At 54.2% G+C, this 23999-nt stretch overlaps 2 protein-coding genes across 5 annotated transcripts in view; both read right to left on the reverse strand.

Moving 5' to 3' along the window:
• Positions 1-23999, reverse strand: part of FAM107A (family with sequence similarity 107 member A) — a 68941-nt gene that overhangs the window by 41730 nt on the left and 3212 nt on the right. The window lies entirely within an intron of this gene.
• The window catches only part of FAM3D (FAM3 metabolism regulating signaling molecule D), a 31343-nt gene continuing 20409 nt past the window's right edge, over positions 13066-23999 (reverse strand). For all 4 annotated transcript variants that reach the window (XM_079114451.1, XM_079114450.1, XM_079114449.1 and 1 more), the window contains exons 5-10: positions 23629-23746; positions 22413-22471; positions 18426-18476; positions 16246-16330; positions 14991-15117; positions 13066-13242 (exon numbers count right to left, since the gene is read on the reverse strand). In XM_079114451.1, coding sequence (XP_078970577.1) covers positions 13153-13242; positions 14991-15117; positions 16246-16330; positions 18426-18476; positions 22413-22471; positions 23629-23746 — 530 coding nt within the window. In that variant the 3' untranslated portion in view covers positions 13066-13152. The remainder of the gene's footprint in view (positions 13243-14990; positions 15118-16245; positions 16331-18425; positions 18477-22412; positions 22472-23628; positions 23747-23999) is intronic.

Consider the following 23999-nt stretch of genomic DNA (forward strand, 5'->3'; position numbering starts at 1 on the left):
CGGTGCAGCCCCATTTCAGAACCAGGGAGGGAGGCCCCAGAAGGTTCCTGCAGAGAAGCCGGAGTGTGGAGAAGTCCTTCTGAGTCAGGGACAGGCCGCCCCAGCCTCTTGCCCCTCCAGGCCTGGCAGATGCCGCTCCTCTGTGCGGAAACCTCGCTGCCGCTGACCTGGACAGCCTCCTTCGTCATTCAGGTGAAGCCTGCTCGCCCTGGGCCCTTGCTCACCTGCTCCTCTTGCCTGGTGCCTGGGTCCCTGGCTCCCTCATCACAGCAGCCGACCCTGCCCTGTGCTTGCCAGGGCGGATTTCTCTGGCCGAGCTCTGCACTCCGAGGGCAGGGCTGAGGACCCACCTGCTGGCCTGTCTTCAGCGTCTGGGACCCTGGGACCCAGCCAACATGTGCTGGATGCATGATGAACAAGCAACGAGGCTTTTGCACTCAGCAGGAAGTTATTTATACAGGTAGAAAGTGTGTGTGTGTGTGTGTGTGTGTACGCATGTGCAGGTGGAGGCAGGGTGGGGAGTGTAGAATGTGCGTCTAGGGCCATTGGAGTGAAAGGAGGTGATAGGAGAAACTGAGGGACACAGTCCCCAGGCCGAGGTTCTGTACGATCCCTCCATAAGCTTGGTCTTCAACCCTACCCTCGAGTTACTGCAAAGGAATTCAACCTCCCTCTCCCCTCTCTTCCTTCCTCCACGTATTAAGCACCTACTGTGTGCCCTGGGGATGCAATGGTAACCAAAAACGCAACAGTCTCCAATTATTGAGCACCTATTGTGTGCTCTGGGGATGCAATGGTAAATCAAAAACAACACGGTCTCCATTTACTGAGCACCTACTCTGTGCCCTGGGGACACAATGGTAAACCAAAAACTCAACATGGTCTCCATTTATTCACCTACTATGTGCTCGGGGACACAATGGTAAAACAAAAACCAAACATAGTCTCCCTTCCGTAATGGATAAATCAAGAACTGAAGACGAATCACAACAGAGCTCTTTGGCAGTGAGAGACCAGCAAGCTCAGAGTGTGAGGGTTATTTGTCCTGAGCTAGCAAAGTCAGGACGGCAGGGATGCCTGAGCAACTTGACCCTGTTCTGTTATCTCCATTCCCCTCTCAGCTGCCCCCACAAGCCTACAGCTTCAACAACACCCGTGGGCCTAATTATGCAAATGCATTTGCAAGACAAGCTTGGCTCCCTCCAGGCTTATCTTCTAAGCCTCTCTCCCTGGTGGACATTTGAGATCCATCCCATCAGGGAAGCCTCTCTGAAGAGTGTGAGCTTCTGTCTTTCTTCCTTTCTTTCTCCTCCCTCCCAAGCTGGGCTTCTAGTCATAAAGATGGACAGAAGTTTTAGTTTGGGAAGAGTGATGACAAGGCTGTTTGTGAGGACATTGCTGAATTACAAAGCAGCATCCATTCCTCTGGACAGATGAAGCCAGACCCTGGGCACCAGCTCCACCAGCAGAGGGTGTTTGAATTTCTATCCCCACCAACCCCTCTGCCTTTGTGCAGTGCCCAACTTGTACATCTGTTCAAGGCATCCCTGGGCATTCAGCTCCTGAATCCAGTTAGAAGAAAGTTTGAGGCAGAGTAGAATAAAAACCCCACTGGGAAGTCTTGAGGGACAGGAAAAGGGTCCTTCTCAGGCCACGCTGCCTTGCCCCACCCTCTGTCCCTAGGGAAGAAATTGAAACTCTTAACTTTTTCCAAGTTTCTACCCAGGCCGTTCAGAGGGTGGGGGTGGATGAGCAGGGACAGTGACGGGAGGACAGATTTGTTCAGGCCGGGGAGGAAAACACACAGGGACTGTCAGACGCGGGGGGCCGACAGAGGGAGTAACAGAGGGAGGCTGGGGCTGAGGGAGGAAGTCCAGGATCTGGAAAATCCTGCTCCCAGCCCCACATGCATGCTCGTGCCTGATCCCACAGCCCTCAGGAATGCAGCCTTCCATGCATAGATGTCCCCTTGGATGGCACCGAGGACAGGGCCAGCTCTCTGCGCAAGCAACTCACACAGTAGCACAGGGCTCTGAGCTCGGCAGGACACAGGCTGGTCAGATGCTCTACCCTTGCTGACTCGAGGTTCTTAGACATCTCTCTCTTTTTCTTCCTTTTTCTATCAGGGATTGAACCCAGGGGTGCTTAACCTCTGAGCCACATCCCCAGCCCATTTTTTATGTTTTATTTAGAGACAGGGTCTCACTGAGTTGCTTAGGGACTTGCTAAGTTGCGGAGGCTGGCCTTGAACTTGCGATCCTCTTGCCTCAGCCCTCCCCCCCCCCAACTGCTGGGATGACAGGTGTGAGCCACCACGCCCAGTCAATTCTTAAACGTTTTTGAATAAGGAGTCCTGCATTTCTGCTTTATACTGGGTCCTCATAAGATCAAAGGGAGATGGTTAGTGCCATGAACCTCATCTCTGGGTTCCATCTGGCCCAGAAAGGTGCCAACCCTCTTCTAAAAGAGAACTGGAGTTTGTCATTTTTAGCATAGTTGGGGAGGGGTGTGGGGAAATTGTTTAATCCAGTCTCTTCAGTTCCCAGATGGGGAAACTGAGACTCAAAGGGGAAGAATGTCTCCAAGGCACTGCGTGCAGCCCTCTGTCCAGTGCTGGAGTGGAATCCAGCGCCTGTGCTTTAGGCAAGTTACACCCCCAGTCTGAGTTACACCCCCAGACTTTTTTTTTTTTTTTTTTTTTCTTGTTGCTGGGATTGAACCCAGAGGCAATTAACCACTGAGCAACATCCCCAGCACTTTTTTGTATTTTATTTAGAGACAGGGTCTCACTGAGTTGCTTAGGGCCTCACTAAGTTGCTGAGGCTGGCTTTGAACTCACAATCCTCCTGCCTCAGCCTCCCAAGCTGGCGGGATGACAGGTGTGTGCCACCGTGCCTGGCTCTGGTATCTTTGTTCCTCTCTTGTTTCAATCAAGGAAACTTTCTTTAAATGAAGGTGAATGCTAACCAATGAGAGTCTTGTGAACATCAGCAGGGCCAGGACTCTTTGGGGGCAGTGAGCAACCCGGGTGAGTGGGGTTAGTGTTTGAGAGACATCATGTGTGCCAGCCTGCAGGGGCTGCCCCCACTACAGCTGTGTTCTGCCCGCTACAGCTTCTCCTGCAGCATCCTGAGCAGCAGCAGCACCATCCGCCATTCCCTGGGTACTGACTGTGCACCAGACCCACCTCCCGTGGAAGGTAAAACCATCATCCTGTTGAACTGATGAGGAAGACTGAGGTCCGGGAGGTGAAGCCATTGGGCCCAGCAGAGCCCAGGTGGAGTTGGACTCGGTACCTGCTTAGGAGTTCTCCCTCAGAAGCTGGGCTGTGGAGCTTGTCACTGGAGGCCAAGCTGTTCAGACTGCCTAATTCAAAGTTCAGTTCCACCCATTACTGGCTGGGTGACCGTGAACCTTTCAGAACCTCTCCACGCCTCTGGTTTTGGGGTAACAGAACTATCCACTTCCCAGATCTGTTTGAAGATTGAAGGTGTGTCTATTGGTGTAAAAACGGCAACACTCGTGAACTGTCGTTAGTGATGTTTTCTTCTGAGTAGCAGGGTAATATCTTTGAGTATCTTTTCTTTAGTATCAGCCCTTTGAAAGGTGGAATTAGGGTTACAGCCTGGGGATTTGTACAGGGCCAGCTCTTGGGAGCTTGTGGTGCTGTCCCCTGGTGGGGGTGGAGGATGCCATGCCCAGACTGTGCTTGGTGTCTCTCCCTCTTTTGTTTTTTGGAACCAGGTATTTAACCCAGGAGCGCTTAACCACGGAGCCACATCCCCAGCCCTATTTATATCTTATTTAGAGACAGGGGCTTGTTGAGTTGCTGAGGGCCTCGCTCAGTTGCTGAGGCTGGCTTTGAACTGGCGATCCTCCTGCCCCAGCCTCCCGTGCCGCTGCACCGGCGTGTCTCACCGCGCCCGGCACTGTTTGCGTTTGGAGTCCTGGTCCAGGGCACTTTCTGTCACACTCTTAACCTGCTCAGTGTCTTTCCGTTTTCCCTGCCCACACCATGCCTGGAGAGACCGTCCCTCGTCCCCACGGTGGGCCAAGGCCTTGGAATGTCCAGCACCCGTCTTGGAGCAGCAGCCTCGCGCAGGGAGACTGCTCTTGGGCTCAGGGTGGACTCTGATTGGTCTACACTGACCGTCCACCTCCGCCCTTTGCAGGGACCTGGTGCAGGACTCCAGGCAGAGCCCTTGCCCTTGGCCTTGCCTGGGGAACAACGTGGCTTCACCTAAAGCACAGGTCTGACCTGTCACCCCCGCTGCCACCGCTCCCTGCCCACCTCTCCCTATTTCCCAGCCTGCGGTGACCCCAGCCGACCAGGAAACCCTTGAGGGCAAGGACCCCGTGACTCGGTGCCCACTTCCCACGCAGGGCCTGGCACGGGGCAGCGGGTACCCAGTGGATAGTTTTCCGTGGGCATCCAGGGTGGGAGCGGATGGAGATGTGGGGGACGCAGTCACGGAGCAGCAAAAAGTGAGGTGGGCTTTGAGGTTATGTCCCGTCCTCTCCCCACTAGCGACAGGACGCCGGCTGAGAAATGCCTTCAGGCCCCGGAGCCTGAGTTCCTTCATCTATAAGGATGAGGTCGTCACAGGCTATTTGGGGTTCAGAGCGCCTCCCACCCGGTTTATCAGGGACCATGTGGGTGTCTGGCATCATCTCGTGAATCTCCCATCTGACAGAAAAGGAGCCGAGGTCCTGAGCGGTTCAGTTCCTCCCCGCGGCTGGTAGGCGGAGGCTGCGACCTGGCAGCCAGAACTGCAGACCCCTCGCCGGGCGTGCAGCCCTGGGGCCATGTGGGCATGCGCAGTGAGCCTATTGCTGGCTGAGAGCCGGGGCAGGAACGCAGATTCCCCGCCCCCAGAGACTGATCAGGCAGGTCTGGGTGGTCTCCGGAAGTGACTGTCTAATGGGCTCCCTCCTCCCCATCCCATAATACTGATGCAGGAACCCTCGGGCCACATTTTCAGACATGCTGCGCTGTCTGCAAACCCCCAGCCGTGAGCCCAGACTTAGAGGGTGAAGGATAATAATATGAATATACTTCTAATAATAGAGCAGAGCTTAAATACGCCGCACCACGAGCCGTCACTCTTCTGATCCCTTTACATGTTTCAATGCATCGAATGCTCACGACGAGCCTCGTAGGTAGTGACTGCTATTCTTGTTTTCCAGAAGAGGACACGACCTGGCACACACACTTAACTCCAGCAACGTGGGAAGCTGAGGCAGGAGGATCGCAAGTTCAAAGCCAGCCTCAGCAGCTTAGCAAGGCCCTCAGCAACTCAGTGAGATCCTGTCTCTAAATAAAATACAAAAAAGGGCTGGGGATGTGGCTCAGTGGTTGAGTGCCCCTGGGTCCAATCCCTGGCACAAAAATAAAATATAAAATTAAAAAAGTAAAATAAAATATAAAATAAAGTAAATAAAATAAAATAAGCAAGCTTAAATTACATACCCACGACCCTGCATCTGAAAACAGCTGATTAGCTAACGTACTATAATTATCATTTTTTTATCTTGCCCCTGTGTCCACCTGAGCCACACACTCCCCTGGGGGCCCTGGAGCGGGTGCCCAGGGAGCCTGTTTTCCGGGAATTAGAGATGTGTGTGCTTAAATCCAGAGAGGGAGCCAGAGAGACTGGGCCACCCGGGGTCTGCCCTAGAAGTGGAGAGAGCGGAAGTGGGTGGTTTCTCCCCAACCCTAGCCAGGTGTGCAGAGGTGACTTTCAGCTGTGCGCTGGGGGAGGGGCTGGTGGCAGCGCTGGCGGAGGCTCAGAGGTGGCCGGCTCCCACCTGGTAGGCCCAGCCTCCCTCTCACAGCCAGGCCACCACAGGATGCACAGGGCACCTACCTTCTTCCCCTGCACTGCTCCCATTCTGTGGAGTGGCGCCAAGCCTGGGTGGGCCACGGGGGTGGAGCCAGGTCTCCCTGCTGGTGGCGATCTCAGGAGCCAGGGCCCGAGGGGCTTCTGGGGCCAGGGTCCCCCATCTTCTCGTGACTCATTCTTCCAGGCAGGAAGGCAGCTTCCGCAGCTGCTGCTAAGCCTGGAGCTCCTCAGACGGGCTTAGGGCGATTGATCCTGACACAGGGGCCGCCAGGCCCCAGGTGGCCCACGTGCCCTTCTGGGGGCTCTGTGGCTCCCACCTCCCAGGCCTCTGCTTCTCTCAGGCGGGGAAACTGAGGCAGCTGGGAAAGCAGAGGAGAAGAAGGCCGGCCCTCTCCTCTCATGCCCCGGCTCAGTTGTGGCGGCTGACCTCTGGCTGGCCCCGCCGGCAGGACTGGGCCTTCTCGCCTGGCTGGTCACTACGCAGCAGACAGGGCCAGACAGTGGAGGCTGCCTGGGGTGCCGGGGGTGCAGGGCTCAGGGCGGGCTTGTGTGCAGCTGTCAAGGCTGGGCTAAGCAGGCCCCTTACTAATGGACCCTAGGAGGCACTTGTGGCCCTGGGCTCTCCCTGAGGGAAGCTCTGAGCGCAGATTCTTCCTTTCAGCAGGCAGCAGGCAGGAGGGCAGGAGATCTGGGCTCAGGCCAGGAAGAATATCTGGAGGCTGGATTCCAGCCCTGAGGCCAAGGTCTCAAAGTACCCCTTCCCCTCCCTTTTTTTTTTTTTTGGTACCGAGGAGAGGATTAAACTCACTTAACCACTGAGCCACATCCCCAGCCCTTTTATTATATATTTTTTTACTTAGGGACAGGGTCTCACTGAGTTGCTTAGGGCCTTGCTAAGTTGCTGAGGCTGGCTTTGAACTTGTGATCCTCCTGCCTCAGCCTCCCGACACCTCTTCCTTCTTGACACCAGGCTGCATCACAGGTTAAGACCAGGGTTGCTTTGGGCTTGAATTGTAGCTCTGCCCCTCATGGCTGTGTGGCCTTAGGACATGGTTGGACCTCTCTGAGCCTTAGTCCTGTGTGTGTGTGTGTGTGTGTGTGTGTGTGTGTGTGTGTGTGAAAGAGAGAGAGAGAGAGAGAGAGAGAGAGAGAGAGAGAGAGGATATCATTCACTCGTATAGGATTAAGAAGAGCCAGGTATGTGCAGTTGAAGCCATCACTCTATTAAGGCATAAATCAGATCCTGTCCCTTGCTGTGTTGTGATCTCATGATGGACCAAAGGAGGTTAACCAAGATCCTACCCCATGTGCAGTGAGGTCGAAATGAAGTCATTCCCTGGAAGCTCCATGCAGAGCATTTATAAAACAGCGATTCTCCATAGCAGCGGGGAGCTGCTGTTAATGCCCTGTTAATAATACCGTGATTGAGCGAACAAGACTTTCTCCTGGAGTGAGGGTGGGGAGAACTCGCCATCCTTCTCTGTCCCCTAGCATAGGGCCTGCCTGGTATGAAGCAGGTCCTGGAAATACATACCCAGAGGACTGATGACATGGCAGCAGCTGGTGGAGGGCCAACGGAACAGAGCCCCCTGTCCACAGGGCTGATCTAGCAAGTCTGGTCAGCTTCTAGAACTTCATTCTGCTCTCCTCTCTCCCTAACAGGACAGCACCTCTCTCCCCGCCCCCCCCCCCCACCACAGGGCCTTTGCACTTGCTGCCTAAATGTCCTTCCCTCCCACCCTCATTTTTGATCTTGTGTGATTCTTTCCTTTTTCTCCTTCGGGCTCAAATCAGAGAAGCCTTCGCTGACTTCCCTTGCAAAGGAGCCACCGGGGCTTTCTATTTATTTATTTATTTATTTATTTATTTATTTCTCATCACTTAGCAATTGAAATATTATTTCTGGGCTTATGGTCTCTCTTCCCTGCCTGGAATGGCAGCCCCACAAAAGCTGAGATCTGGTCTGTCGGTCTGTCTGGTTCATCAGTTTACCAGTTGGGTCTAGAACAGCTCTTGACACAAAGTAACCATTCAACAAATAAGAATAAAAGATGGAGGATTAAATGAAATAGCCCAAGTATGTAAAATGCTAAACACAGCCCCGACCTACGATAGGAGCTCAGCGCAAGGCAGTTATTACCTTTATTTTTATTGTTGTTACTATATTTCTTCCTACCCCCTGGGACTACCCCTGGCCAAGCAAACACGTGGCTTCTTCCTCCGCCCCTTTTCTGGCTCACCCCGTGCCTCTCCCGGCCCCACCCCCTGCCTCGCCTGGCCCCGCCCCTGCCTCGCCTGGCCCCGCCCCTGCCTCCCTGGCCCCGCCCTTGCCTCACCTGGTTCCCCCCTTTGCTCTCCCTGCAGTCCTGGCGGGGGCTGGGTCTCTCCCCTGCAATAAGGCAAGAACTAGAAAGATCTTAAAGGTCAATGACTGAACTGGCAGTCAGCTGGAGTCGTAAAAATGCTCCCAGTCAACCCTGAAGATCCAACTCCTTGGGCAGCCATCCCATAATTATCCACCCGCTTGGCCCCTGGTGGGGTGGGAGGAGAGAAGGGGGGTTTACACATTTATAATGTTTTCCCATCTGCTTGGAGTCCTGCGGAAACATGACTTACGAGCTGCACGGAAATCCTGGTCCCTCAAGTGGCTCTGAAGCCCAGCTCTCGGTAGGATTAGGGTCCCAAGGCGACCTCCAGACCCCGCGGTGCGGCAGGAGGGGTGGGCGTGGCCCTTGAGCCTAGCGCAATACCCAGCACAGAAGAGGTTTTTGAAACGCATGCACGGTGAGCTATGGGATGTGGTTTGGTGGTGGATGGGCCAGGAGTTCTCCGTGCTTCTCTGCCCTATCTCACTGGGTGGTCTGGGCACATCACTTATCCTCTCTCCTTCTGCAAAATGGGGATAAGCACCCACTCCTTCCTGACCCACAACCCGGTGGAAAGAAGCAAGGCTTACAGTGTGAGAGGGTCTTAAAGCCCCTCTAGCCACTCCCGGTCCATCTCTCCCAAAGCTATCCTGTGCAGGCTGAGCACGTGGACCCGAGGGTCTCTGCAATCGTCAGATAACTTCGGGTGCCTTCAGGAGGAGCAGGATTGTGGAGTGAGCCGGGAAGGGAAAGGGCAGGGGAGGAGAGAAGAGGAAGAAACATTGTTTATCTCAGAGTACTTTTAGGGCAAGGTAGATTTGAAGGGCAAGTTTCAAGTAGTGATGGAGGCAAACTGAGATTCCGATCCTTATTCCAAGACATCTGTGTGACATTGGACAAGTCAGTTGACCTCTCTGAACCTCATTTTCTTATCCCGTGATGCTGAGGTTGAAATGAGGTAATTCATGCAAAGCTCTGGGCAGAGCCTCTGGAAAACAGGGCTTCTCCATGCTAGTGAGGTACTGCTGACACTATTAATAATACCAGGAAGCCGGGCGTGCTGAATCCCAGCGGCACTGGAGGCTCAGGCAGGAGGATCGCAAGTTCAAAGCCAGCCTCAGCAACTTAGTGAGGCCCTAAGCAATTCAGTGAGGATGTGGCTCAGTGGTTAAGCGCCCCTGGGTTCATCCTCCGTACCAAAACCAAAAAAATCCCCCAAACAGTGGTACACCCACTGCCCGCTGTGAAGCCCAGATACCCAGCTGGTTCAGCCCAGTTCTTCCTGCAGAGCCCAGTGTCGGGTAACCTTGCCGCCCTTCCCTTTCTATCTTGGGCTGCCACCTGCTGTTGAGGAACAGAATTACAGTTTTGGAAAAGTCTGGTGATGGCCCAGGGAACCGAACAGGCCCCCTTCCTTACTGCCTCCAGGACAGAGCTGAACCCAAGTTTCAAAGGCCGAGGCCACGAAACCGCAATTAGCTTGCAGAAATTCCTGAAGGCTCGTCCATCCCAGTGAGAACAATGTCTCAAATCTGACCTGTTTTCCCTTCTGAATATTCCTGGCCTGGGCCCCTTTTTTTCTCATGCCCTTGTCTTCGGCTCTAGACCTTCTGTCCCTGGAGGATACAGAAGCTTCCTCCCTGGCCTCCCTGCCTCCACTCCATTTTCCATGGGGTTGCCAGGAGTTTTTGTAAAATGTGGATCTGGTCATATGACCTCCCCACCAGCTTCAATCTCTGTGTCCCCGCTGTTTAGGACCAAGCCCAAGCCCCTCTGCCTGGCCCCGAAGGCCGGTCTGTGCTGACCCAGTCCACTTGGTGGGTACACCCTCTGCTCCTTCCTGGCCTCTCCGGCTTCCTTCCTCCGTCCTGTGGTTCCACGGTGGGCTACGTACGTCTAGGCATCCCCAAGGGCTCGGTGTGCACGCAGCCTCTTCTGGGACCCCTTCCCTGACACCCCTAGCTGGCCTGCAGCTCCCTCCCTCTGGCCATTTCCTCCGGGACAGCTGATCCCTTTAATGACCATTCCTGCAGACTCCCCGCCCAGGATCGCCCAGTCCCCTCCAGCCGGCACACCCAGCAGACCCCAGACACCCACCTGAGGATGCAGGTGGTCTGTGAAGGATGGACCCCCTTCCTTGGGAACACCTAGGAAGGGAGAGGAGGAGCGGGTGGGAGAAGGGAGGCGGCTGAGCCAAGAGACCCCGGCAGGCAAAGTCCCAGCTTCAGCCAGATCCCCCCAGGGAACTCTGAAGTTGTCACCCCACCCACCCAGTCATTAGCTGAGGGATGTGTGATGCCAACTCCAGGTCTCTCTTCCCAGAAGTAGTGAAGGTTCGGCCTGAGGGTGATTCTCCACGGAGGAGCTCAGGCCGAGCCTCCGTCCGGATTTGGGAGAGGCCACCTGGCAGAGAGTCCAACAGGGATCCCATGGGGCTGCCTCTTCAAGTTCCTCCGGGAGACCCTTTCCTCAACTCTGACTGGGCCAGTTACACGTCCTCAATCGCCTTTAAAGTGCCGTCAATGTGGCTGCCCCCATGTCTTCTCTTCACCCAGGTGCCCACCTGGTTCCTTTTTTTTTTCTTCTTCTGGGTACCAGGGATGGAACCCAGGGCCGCTTAACCCCTGAGCCACATCCCCAGCCATGTCTTGTAATTTATTTAGAGACGGGATCTCACAGAGTCACTTAGGGCCTCACTAAGTGGCTCAGGCTGGCTTGGAACTCACGCTCCTCCTGCCTCAGCCTCCCGAGCCACTGGGATTACCGGGGTCTGCCTGCCACCGAGCCGGGCTCCACTTCCTTTTAAAATGGGGCCACCACCGAGACTTCTCTGTGTAGCCCTGCCTCTGGCGGTGAGCTCACTTTGTAAATCTTCACTGGTTCCTCTTACATTTTGTAAAGTGTTCTTGCTTGTTGTAAAGAAAACTTTCCAAGCAGACACGTCATGATGGAAATTATGGTCATGATGGAAATTATGGTCATGATGGAAATTTCCGGGCACGTTCATTCCCAGGGTGGGTTTCTAGCCAGAAGTTTTTCTAAGCCTAGATTGATGTGGGTGCAAATGGTCATTTGGGGTTGCCGGAAGACCCCCTGCTGAGTCCCCAAGGACGTTCTGGCGTGGGCTGGGAAGGCCAGAGTGGAGGGTTGGCTGATGGTGCCTGATTTGGACTTCTTCAGCTGGGCCTGCTACCCCACCAGACTCTGGTCACTGTCCTTGATCACGCTGCCACCGTAGCCCTGGCCCCAGCCTGCTGAGGCCCCTGGTTGAGGGTTCCCCTCCATTCTGCTTTCCTCTCTACCCCATGTCCTTTGGGCACATTTGAGGCCCGTTCTGTTCCCAGGACTCAGAAACGGAGCCCCACAGCCCCCACGCTGCGGCCTTCTCCCCCCACGCTGCGGTCTCCTAGCACAGCTCTGGGTGGCTCTGCTCCGCACCAAGCCTTCTGCTCCCACCACCCCCTCCAGAGCCTGGGAACGGGGATCTTCTGAGACCGCAGGCACGTCTTCCTAATGTGTCCCTTGGGCCTTTCCCTGCAGTGTTCTCCAGGGGCCTCCCGGCACCTGGCATGACAGCTCTTGTCTAGGGGCTCACTGTGAAGCCACGCTGGTCCCCACATGGGGTAGACAAGAAGTGCCTAGGAACTGACGTCACCCCAACACCAGCAGCCCTCCACAAATGGTTGGCGGGAGCTGGTGTATCAACAACAGTTCCTTCCCTGCAGAGTAGGCGTCTCTGAGGCGCGTGTCCTGCAGGATTCAGAGGGTCCTGGGATAGAGCTCGGCTCACCCACAGTGGGAGCTGGGTTGACAACACAATATTTATTGGCCACTGTCTCTCCTCTGTCTCCCTTCTCTAAGTCCCTCTGGTTAGCCTGGAATCATCCCCCGAATAAACCATCTGCACTTGAATTCTTGTCTTGGGGTTGGTTTTGGGGGACCCCAAACCAAGGCCAGGCAAGATGTCTCCCCTGAAGTCTGTTCTTCCTACTCTGTCCCAGATCTTCCCCTTTTACCTACCTCTCTAGCTCTGGATCTCCTCCAGCTGTTGTCCAAAGAAGCGGGAAGGAAAGAAAGAAAGAAACTTGGATAAAAGCCAGACACCCGGTGGTGCCCACCTGTAATCCCAGCAGCTCGGGAGGCTGAGGCAGGAGGATGGCGAGTTCAAAGCCAGCCTCAGCAACTTAGCGAGGCCCTGAGCAACTCAGTGAGGCCCTGAGCAACTCAGTGAGACCCTGTCTCTACATAAATATAAACAAGGGGTAGGGGATGTGGCTCAGTGGTGAAGCGTCCCTGGGTTAATCCCAGGTGCCAAAAGACAAAATAAAAACAAAACAAAACAAACTTTAAGTAAACAAACAAGACGGATCTCCATCCTGTCCTCTCCATCTTCCACAATACCCTGGGCACCGCGGATTCTCTCATGACTAAAGGAATCCCTGTGAAGCCCAGCTCCACTCCAGCTGCCTATTGGTGAGCCCCGAGCTGTCACCAAGCTGTCCAAACCCATGGCCCCAGAGAGCTGGACCGGACCCATCCAATCCCGGGGAGAAACCAGGCAACTTGAGCCGTCAGAAAGTCCATTGGAAACCAGCAAAAATCAAATTTAATTTTGCTCCCGTGGGGTGGGCGGCCGGTCCTTCCTTGGGACCGACCACTGGCCGTTCTTGAAGGGAGCACCCTCGGCTCTCTCCACAGACAGCTGGTTCCAGAAGGACCCCGGGCATGGGCGCTTCTCCAGGTGGACCTCGCAGGGCGGCGGGAGGGTCTGGACGCCCGGCAGGAGGGGCGCGGGGCGTGAGGATGGCGGGCTTTCCGCAGGGCTCGCTCCCTCCTCTTGCCCGGTCCGCTCCTGGCAGCCCGGCCCCCGCTTCGCTGGGCTCCGGACCCGAGTCAGGAAGAAGCGACGTCAGGCCCCTGGCCCAGGCAGAGCCGCGGTCCTCCTAAAACACCTTGCGGGGCACGCAGCCCTCCAGTTCCAGCAGCTCCGGCCAGCCGTCGTATTTGTTGGTTTCTGGGTTACTCTTTAAGAACTAGAGAGAGGGAGAGACGGGGTCGGCACGGGGCCCACACGGGTGCTGGTGCTCGTCTCCTCCCCGCGGCCCATTTCACAGATGGGGAAACAGAGGCTCAGAGAGGACAACAAGCTGCCCAAGGTCTCAGAGCCCAGTAACTGCCCGCCGTGTCCTGTGGGGACACCAAGGGCTGAGGGGGTGTCTTGAAGAGCTTTATCCTCCTCTCCCCCCTTCCCAGATTCTCCATTACCCTTTCTAGGACTCCTCAAAGGAGAATAATAAGAATATGAATCCTAGCCATTCTTGAGCACTTGCTGTATGCCAGGCACCATTCTGAAGCACATTTTAGATTTGCTCTGCACAGGAGCCCAAGGAAGTGCCTGTGGTTACCAACCCAGTTCACAGATGGGGAAATGGAGGCACAGAGGCCTCAAGTCCCTGCCTCTGGCCACCCGGTTGGTGAATGGTGGCAGCCCTGTGAGATATTAATGCCTACTCATAAATATATAAAGAGTATAAAATCAGTTGAGATTGTGTTTAAAGCGCTCAGCCTTTAGCTTAGGGAAGAAAAATGCTAAGTGCAAAAATCTACCTTTGATGGAATTGAAACAGTTATTTTGAAAGAACAAGAAGAAATTCTTCTTATTTTTTATTTTGGTACTGGGGATGGAACCCAGGGGCACTTAACCACTGAGCCACATCCCCAGCCCCCTTTTTATATTTTATTTGGAGACAGGGCCTCGCTAAGTTGCTGAGGTTGGCTTTGAACGCGCCATCCTCCTGCCTCAGCCTCCCGAGTTGCTGGGATTACAGGCGTGAGCCAGCGCACCTGGTCAGGCCTCTGGTTTCTTGTCTGTGAGTTGAGATAACAATCACCCCAACTTCACCATAAGTATTAAATCAGAGCCTGTGTGTAACTTGCTTAGCATGTGTCTGAGCAGGGCAAGCCCTTCCTGGCTGCTAGTTCTTCTCATTATCAGCCTGATCTTGCCACTCTCTTCCTTAAGCCCCCCTTTGCTCCCTATTGCTCTCGGGTCAGAGTCTGCCCTCCTCAGGGTCCTGAATCTCAGAATCATTGACCCTTAGCCTCGGGATCTGGGCTGCACTGCATGTCCTCACTTCATGCCAGGGAAGGCCCAGCCAGTTCTTGGGGGTTTCTGGAATCCCTCCCAGCTGGGGATGCAGGGGGGGGGGCTCTGGCAGTGGGGAGAAGGCCTTTCCCTGGGCGGCCCTGACCTCTGTCTGCTCCCTCCCTCCTCCTGTGAGTGCTCCTCCAACTCCACCCCTGGGGACCACCTAGACGTCACCACTCAAGCCTTCCTTCTGGTGGTGACACAGCGCTCCACTTTGGGGACTCTTCCTGACTCATTCCACATGCTGGAGTGGGGGCCCTGCTGTGGGGAGCCTGAGGCCAGGGTCACAGCTGGAGCCAGAAGGCCCGGCTCTGGGCTCCCCCTGCCCCATGCCGCAGGCTTCGCGCGTCTGTATTTCTTTCTCCTTTCCCCTCATGTCCCCTTCATCCTCTGTCCTCCTTTCCCTTCCCTTTTTGGGTACATTTCTAGACGCCTTTGCATTTGCACGTGACCTACCTTTTACAAAATGGCAGAGGCAGCTGGGGTTTGGCCAGTTGGATCGCCGTGATTTGGAGCGAATGGAGTCTCCCCTGCATGGAGACTCCTCCCAACAACGAAGTCCACGGAGAGCGGCTGTGCTTGCCACCCCCGCCCCGCTGTCTGTCCGTCCCTCCCCGGCATCCGGGAACCCACCTGTTCAAAGGGGCTTTTATTCTTGAGGTCTCTGGCTCCTAAGAAGACCCAGCTGTCCCGGAAGCCCAGCTGCTTCACGTAGGAACTCCCCAGGTTGGAGAAGAGTTTCCTGATGTCGTCGTTCATTCTGCAGAGGACCAGAGAGGACCATCAGGAGGGTGGGCTGGGTTGAAAAGCACCAGGAGCTGGGCCTGGTGGCGCACACCTGTCATCCCAGCCGCTTGGGAGGCTGAGGCAGGAGGATTGAGAGTTCAAAGCCAGCCTCAGCAACTTAGCGAGGCCCCGAGCAACTTAGCGAGACCCTGTCTCTAAATAAAATACAGAAAAGGGCTGTGGATGTGGCTCAGTGGTTAAGCGCCCCTGGGTTCCATCCCTGGTACACACACACACGGCACCAGGAGAAGGGCAAAGTCCTCAGCAGCTCCTTCATGAGGCACCTGCTCTGGGTGGTACCCAGAGAACATGGGAAGGACAGGTTGCAGGGAGCCCAGACTTTCTCTCCAAAAAGGCTGGGGATTGCCGAGAGGTGTTGAAACGGTGCTGCTCTATTTGCAAATGTAATGCGTGTTCATCTAAAAAATATGGGGAGGTCACAAAGAAGTGACTGAATGGAGGAGCACCTGTCCCCTGACGTCACCATCATCAAGCAGTCGGGCTGGGTACCCATGGATACGTTCTGAGAAATGCCTAGTCTGGTGACGTCGACCCCGTGTGAACATCACAGAGGGTACTCCCACTGACTAAGGTGGCCGCGATGTCACTCAGGGACCTAATTGTATGGGACCATACAATTTTTTTTTTTTTTTTTTTTTTTCAGTACTGGGGACTGAACTCAGGGGCACTCGACCCCTGAGCCATGTCCCCAGCCCTATTTTGTATTTTATTTAGAGACAGGGTCTGAGCCAGTTGCTTAGCGCCTTGCTTTTGCTGAGTCTGGCTTGGAACTTGCAATCCTCCTGCCTCAGCCTCCCGAGACCCTGGGGTGACAGGCGTGCTCTACCATTTTTGATGTCGTGTATCTTCCTATAAGAACATATCATATGTCACCCTGTTATTATTTCTGTAACCAGTCAGCTGTTCCTGGGGGGTGGGGACCATTTCCCGTTTCTCCCCGACCCTCCCAGGACCTCTCTGCACCTGCCTGCTGATTTCCTTAGGGAAGGTCGCCAGCAGGTGCAGCTGGCAGCTGGGTGGGCGGGGGTGGGGGGGTGGTTTGCAACACCTGGCGGCCAGGCAGGCGGCGTTTCTCACTTACTTGGTCCCCGGGTCATCATAGGAGGCCACCAGCACCAGGGTGTCCCGTGGAATTTCCTTCAGGAAGTTCACCAGGAGCTTGGCATCTGCAGGCAGGAAGAAAAGCGGGTGCCGTTCACCCAGGGGCAGCGACTGCCCATCACTCCCATTTTCTCCTAGGGACCTAATGACTCAGGACTGGGAGTCAGCGCAAGGCGGTGTCCTCGGGCGGAGCTTGCTGCGGCCCTTGTCGTGGGCAGTGAGGGCCTTCACTCAGGGATCTGGGGTGGATGCTGGCATTTAAAATCCCCAGGGTACTATGTGACATGCAGCCACATCACAGCCACTGGTTAAAGGTCTCCTCCAGGGGGCCGAGGACCCCATCTCTCAGGACTTCTGGGCTCTTTGGCACATCTCTGACCCCGTCTCTGTCGGCTGACACTTGGACTGTCTGTGCTGAGTTGGATGGTACCCTGGGTGGCCTCTGACAACTGAGACCGGGTAGGTGTCCCTTTCGCTCTCTTGCTGCACCAGGGAGCCAGGCTCAGCTGTGTCCGAAACACCACCTTGAACTTGTCCATCTCTCTGCTGAACAGGCCTAGCTTTAGTATGTGGGGAGACCCGTGAGCTCTGAAATCCGCTGATTGGTTGCCATTATATTTTTTAATTTTTATGGTTCCCTTCCCTATGTAGCAAGTGATGATGGCTTTCTACTTAGGACAATGATAGAGTTCCCATTTAAGATATTATTTATTTAGGTTTAAAAAAAAAAAAGAGAGAAAGAGGGAAATCCAGGTCTGGTGGTGTACACCTGTAATCCCAGCAGCTCGGGAGGCTGAGAGAGGAGGATTGTGAGTTCAGCCTCAGCAACTTATGGAGTGAGGCCCTAAGCAACTCAGTGAGACCCCGTGTCTAAATAAAATACAAAATAATGCTGGGGATGGGGCTCAGTCGTTGAGTGCCCCTGAGTTCAATCCCTGGTACCCACTGCCCCAAGAAAAAGAGGAAAAACATGAGCCACTTTAAAGGAAAGTACCAGCAATATAGGTGGTATTCTGGATACAGTACAAATTGAGAAAGAGGCCCTTGAACTGCTGATGTCTGGGAAAAAGGGGCCTAGAGGTTAAGGCATGGGCTACATCTGTCAAACGAGGATGAGTGATAGCCCTGGTCAGAGCATCTTTGTAAAAGGTAAGTGTGGCAATAACTTGGACCTACAGTAAATGCTCTTTAATGGAATCACAGATTGTTAGCAGAATTAGCTACATAACTTGTTAAGTTTAGGGCAAAATGAAAACAGGGCTTTTATTTAAAAAATATTAAGAATTTGAAGACTGTGCCGGGTGTGGTGGTGCACACCTGTCACCCCAGCAGCTTGGGAGGCTGAGGCAGGAGGATCGAGAGTGCAAAGTACCAAAATAATAATAATATTAATAATAATAATAATAATTTGAAGATCATGATGGCAGAGGAACTTAGATGTCTGGGATTCTAGTTTGGGGCTGGGGGAGCAGTGCCTTGTCCTACCTAGCCATGCTAAGGTAAGAGGGTCAGTGACTTCCTAAGGGGCAGCCACGTGCACAGAGAAGTCAAAAAGCACGTCCGTGCAGACAGAGAAGAAAGGACCTCTGCAGAAGGATGCAGAGTGTGAGCCTCAGAGAGGTCCTTTCTGGATCCTGTTGTTGGGTCCCCTGGAGATTCCTCCCTGTGACCTTGAACTCGAGTATGTTTTCCTGGCAGAGGTCAAGTGGGTACAGACAGAGGGCCCGCTGCCCTCGTCCTTTCAAGTGCATGTGTGTCTGGCCCCAGCTGCCAGCCTGGGCATTTCTTTGAGCCCTCTGAGCACAGGCCGGAAGTTCTGGGAACCAGGGCTATGAGCACCCAGCTCCCGGCCCCCATCGGGCTGTCTCTGAGGGGTACTGGACACTGGCTTCTTAACTGACCCGATAACACTCTGTGTTGGCTTCCTTCTCTCCCCGTTTCTCTTCCCCACCCTGCTATGGATGTTTCCTGGGATCACCTGTCAAGGAAACCATTGCGCTTGAGTCCTTGTCTTAGGATCTGTGCCTGGGGGATCCCAACGAAGACCACAGGACAGCAGCAGGAATAGCCTCAACCCCACCGTGCCTGCGACCACGGCTCCCCAGGCACGGGAAAGGGCTCAGCCCACCCCAGGATACCAGTGCCGACAGAGGCGCCTACCTCCGGAGTACATGTCGAATGAGTTCTTCCTCAGCACCTTTCCCGTCGTTCCTAGAGGGTAAGAGGAGCAGAACTGTCACTTCCTGTAATGTGAACCGTTCTGCCTGCTCACTTTGCTCAAAGTTGGTACTGGGTAGCCTAAAGCCTAAAAATAGAATAAGAATCAAATAAAATCAGGACCTGGGAAGAGCATGGAGGACCACATTAGGTGCTCAATAATTGCTGGACTGAAGCCTGATGCAGTGGTGCAGACCTGTCACCCCAGCAGCTCGGGAAGCTGAGGTAGGAGGATCGCAAGTTCAAAGCCAGCCTTAGCAACTTAGCGAGGCCCTAGGCAACTCAGTGAGACCCTGTCTCTAAATAAAATATGAAGAAGGGCTGGGGATGGGGCTCAGTGGTTGGGCGTCCCTGGGTTCAATCCCTGGTACCAAAAACTAAAAAAAATAAAAATTGCTGGGCTGAGCTGAGAGGTACAAAAACAGAATGGATGGGCGTCTCTGGAAGAAAACAACGTGAGTCTGTGTTTTGTCCTGCCCCTTGCTAACACAGGGCTTGGCATCGTGTACAGTTTTTGCATGTGTACAATGGGAACTAAGTGAGAGTTTTAAAATAGCAGATGCACAAGGTACATTTTAGCTGTAAGACAATAATAATAAAAAAAAAGACGATCGTCAACGTTATTCCCACCTACATAGAAAACCCGTAACTCGAGTCTTCCAGCTTCTGAAGGCAAAGGGCTTTGCAGTGGGGCTGACTGGTGCTGTTCCCCAGAGTCCGGGATCCTGAATTGCTCTTGTGGGTTTTGTGATGGGCGGGGGCAAAAGCCCCAGTTCTCCCCGGAACCCGGTGTTCCGGAGGGAAGTCGCAGTTCTCACTCTTCACCACTAGATGGGGGTGTTGCAGAGGAGATGGCGGCTCTGTGGCTTGCTGAAGCCGTCGGTAGCCGCAGGTGCCGCCGGGCTGGCTAAGCAGCCCCAACATTCTCAGAGCCTCGCAGTATCCACCCAGGGCTTTCCCTAGGGGGTGGAGGGGGGTGTCCCTGGAAGGTGGCGGGTCTACGGACTCCTGAAACTCCTTTTGAGATCGTGTACGTTTGTGGATTGTTCTGGAATTGGGGTGGGGGATGCAGAGCATCATCGGCACCATTCTCAGAGGAATCTCCGCCCACTGAAAGGTTCAGAACTATTGATCTTATGCTTCTGGCTCATGATATGGACCAGGATCCTGAGGCCCTGAGATGATCAGTTGCACTTTCCCACAGCGATCCTGCCTGGGGACATTTCGAGTGGAAGGAGGTAGTGGAGCTGAGTGATGAAGATCTGTGAGTCGGCCAGCTCTGGAGAGTGCTGTGTGACCTTGGGCAAGTCGCTTACCCTTCCTGAGCCTATTTCCTACCTGGTAAATGGAGCTATGGAGCACTGCTGGATTCTAGTGTAGGGAGGAGGCCGATGAAGTAGCTAGCATGCAGGAAGGGATGGGTCCATGTTAGCTCTAATTGTCCTTGATGGTTATTTTTTGTCTTTCTGGCTTTGTGAGTGTCAGGGAAGGTCTCCCTGTGGGGAGTGCACAAAGAGGTTTTCTCAGATGGGATCCCATTGAGGGGAAGAGAAATTCAGGTTCCTGGACTCCACAGGCCTCACCAGCTCACCCGCAGCAGGAGCCACATTGGGGCGATGGCAGTTGAGGTCCCCCACAGTCTTCTGGGGTCTGGCATGTGTGGAGAGGGCTTGGCGGCTGACCTGAGCTGCCATCCTGACACTTCCCCCTTTTGTTTGTTCTTTTTAGTTACTCACGACAGTAGAGTGCATCTGACACATCCTACATACATGGAGTGCGACTTCCCATTCTCATGGTTGGACATGGTGTGGAGTTTCACTGGTCGTGTGTTCACATAGGAACATGGGAAAGTGACGACCATTCATTCCACTGTCTTTCCTATTCCCATCCCCCTCCCTTCCCTTCATTCCCCTTTGTCTAATCCAATGGACTTCTATTCTTCCCTCCCCCACCGTAGTGTGTGTTAGCATCAGCATATGAGAGAACATTCAGCCTTGGTTTCTTGGGATTGGCTTATTTCACTTAGCACGATAGTCTCCAGTTCCATCCATTTATTGGCTAATGCCATCATTTCATTCTTCTTTATGGCTGAGTAATATGCCATTGCATATCTGCACCACATTTTCTTTATCCATTCCTCTGTTGAAGGACACCTAGGTTGGTTCCACAGCTTAGCTATTGTGAATTGAGCTGCTATAGATGTTGAGGAGGCTCTGGCAACCCCTGTGCTGAGGCCAAGGCTGTGAGAATGGATGGGTAGTCTCTTAGTCATCCTACTCCAGGCCCTGATCTTAGGTCTGACCCAGCAGGGTTTTTTTTTTTTTTTTTTTTTGGGGCAGAGGGAAAAATGGTTACCTCCAAGAATAAAGTGCAGGCCCATCCTATCCTGCCACTTCCTCTGTGTGGTCACATCACACACAAATTTGGCATTATTCTTCCTGCGCATCCCTTACACTCTGCTATAGTTTCCATGTGGTGTCCCCCAAAATCTCACACGTGAGACAATGCAAGAAGGTTTGGAGGAGAAATGGTTGGGTTGCAGCCTTAGCCTAATCGGCGAATTAATCCCCAATGGGATTAACTGGGTGGTAACTGGAGGCAGGTGGGGTGTGGTTGGAGGAGGTGGGCATTGGGGGCGTGACTTGGGGCGTGGCTTTGGGGGCGAGGCTTTGGGGCGTGGCTTTGGGGTCTATATTTGTATCTGGAGAGTGGAGTCCCTCTCTGCTTCCTGATCACCATGTGAGCTGCTTCCCTCCACCACACTCTTCCTCCATGATGTTCAGCCTCACCTCGAGCCCCGAGGAATGGAGCCTGCTGTCTATGGACTGAGACCTCTGAAACCGTGAGCCCCCAAATAAACTTTTCCTCCCCTAAAATTGTTCTGGTTGGGTCTTTTAATCACAGCAGTGAAAGAGCTGACTAAAACACACCTATGTCCCCATTTGCCCAGACCTTGGTCCCAGGAAGTGGCCCTTAAAAAGAAATGACCCCTATTCCCTGACTGAGAGCTGAAGGCAGAGAGGAGGGCTTGGGTGGGGCCAGACCACCCGGTCCTTACTTGACTTTATAAATCCAGTGTGGCTGCAATTTGGCCTCCTGCTCCTCCCTTGCTGGAGATGATTGGTTATGGAGACCATGGGGCTCCCCCAGGGCCTCCCTGCCTCCAGCTTCCCCATTCCAGGCTGAAAGGAGATTCCTGGAATGGAAGCCTGGCCCCTCAGGCCCTGCTCAAAGCCTTTGCATGACTCCTTCGTGCCTTCAGCTTCCAGTTCACACTAGGCAGGGTGCTGAGCTCCTCATTCCCCTGCTGGCCTGCTTCCAGGTTTTAGCCAGAAAGACCCGGTGTCAATCACAGGCCCCGCCCCTCCCTCGCCCCTTCCCCAATCCGGGCAGGGCCAGGTTGCCTCTGCCTGAGGAGCCACGCCCACGTTTCTCTGGGCCAACCTCTGACCACGTGGCTCTTACCCCTGCCGGGCCCCACACCCCATTCCTGCTTCCTAGCCGGGACACCCACAGGGAAGGTGCAGCCAGGGACTGTCCTAGTTGACAGCTGTCTCCAGCCCCTGGGCAGGGCCTGGCCCACCGTAGCTGCCGTCCATATTTGTTGATTAGAACGAATGAAGGCGTGCACTCTGTGTGTGACCTCATATCATCCTTGGTTGTCCCCTAAGGCTGCGTGTGTGGCTGTTGGACTGGGGTGGCTTTGAGATTGGGTTCCATTTCCTAGGAGAAATGAATCCTCCTGGGATGGAAGCATATGGCAAGACTCTGAGACCCTCTGTCCCCCAGGCCAGCTGTGCAGCCCTCCTGAGCTCTACAGGACGGCTCCGATGGTGGCAGGGGCTGAGCCAATGTCTTTTCAAGGAAGAGGCGGCGGCCACCTGCCCTCCTGGGCGCTAAGAGAGTGGTGGGGACTTTCTGGCAACTCACCGTTCACCAGGGCGATGTTTAGGCCTCTGCCCACGTTGTTCTTCACAGGACTCATGATACTAAAGACAAAGAACAAAACCAAAATCCATTTGGTCCTGAGCGAGGAACACACCTTGCTGCTGCCCAGGGGTTGTGCTGTAGAAGCATCGGGAAACACACGGACCAACTGACCTGGGCCATCTGTTTTCTCCAGGAAGCTAGAGCTGGGCTGGACTCTGAGGAGTTGCTCATGACAGGTTGAGCCTAGAACGGCCTGCTCAGGGAAGAGGTGGGGTCCTTGTCTGGGACTCTGGTCCCCCACAGGTAGCACAGCTAGCCACACCCCTGTCTCCTGGTATTCCCTGGGAGAGCTGTTCCTCTCAGACCAGGCAGTGTCTGGGACTGATCTCTCTCCCCGGCCTGGACCAGCAGTGATTGGGCCAGGCATGGTCATGGGACCCAGGGCCAGCAATGAGACCCAGTCTCGGTCTTTGGCAGGGGTGATTCAGACAGGGAAGCTCTCTCCCACAGGGGTGCTAGGCTGGGTTAACCTGTCAATTAGGATGGTGGCTTCTCTTTTCAACCACACAGAGAAGTGCATTTACAGTAGAGAAAAAAAAAGTTGAAGCTAAGAGATAGGAAAACAGTTGCAGATGGTCTAAGAGGGAGTCCCGGTGAGATAGTTTGAACACCTGGATCTAGCTATTCCTGAAGCCTGCTAACTCTGGTCTTTTAGATACATGAACCAGTATCTAAACAGTAAGTTCCTTGTTTTGTCTAGCCAAATTCTGTTTAGGTTCAGAATCCTGAGCCATGTGACTATCTGTCTTTCAGAGGATGAACTTCTTGTCGCAGGACTTTACTATCCTGGATAAACGGTGCAGTCTCTTTCCTGTACCTGGTGGACGCTCCCAGTGATGCTACATCTAGCCTTGTTCTTGAACCCTTCCTGCAGGCATCCTCTTTCAGAGGAAGCCCAGCAACTTGGCCATTAGTCCTGACTTCTAATCCTGCTCTGCCTTTGGGGCTTTCGGAGACTTGGCAGTGAAGTTCAAAGCCAGGTGTGTGGGGCCAGGAAATTCTCTGGATGACTGTTCCCTGTGATTTCCACACCAGGAGTGAAGTGCAGCCTGGGGAAAGGTGGGCTGGCCTGGCAGGCCTGTTCACCCGGACCCCGGTTTTCTCAGGAAGGAAGGAAATGCAGGAAAGGACGCACAGGCGCCCTTTGGGTACTTACATTTGGTTTTCGAAACACATGGAGGGGCCCACGACGTTGGCAGCCCCGCTGCAGATTCTAAACGCAAAGTAGTTGAAGGGGCAGGGCTTGCTGAGACCACACTTGGTCTTCTTGATTTCTGGGGAGGGAACAGATCAGGCTTGGTGGGCGGTGGTTTGGGGAGAGGTCCCGGGAAGAGAGTCCGGCAGCCTCAAGAACAAGCTTGGAGGCTGCGGAGCCTTGAGTCTGGGAGATCTGCTCCGTCCTGAGCTCTGCGCTGTCTCTACTGACCCGCGTCAAGGTGCACAGGACGCTGGCTGTGTGTCTGGCCACCCCAGGGTAAATTTCCCAACTTCCCATCCTAGCCCCAGCCCTGTTATTGTGTGGAACAG

This window comes from Sciurus vulgaris, assembly GCF_902686455.1.
Source record: "Sciurus vulgaris genome assembly, chromosome: 16".
NCBI lineage: Eukaryota > Metazoa > Chordata > Mammalia > Rodentia > Sciuridae > Sciurus > Sciurus vulgaris.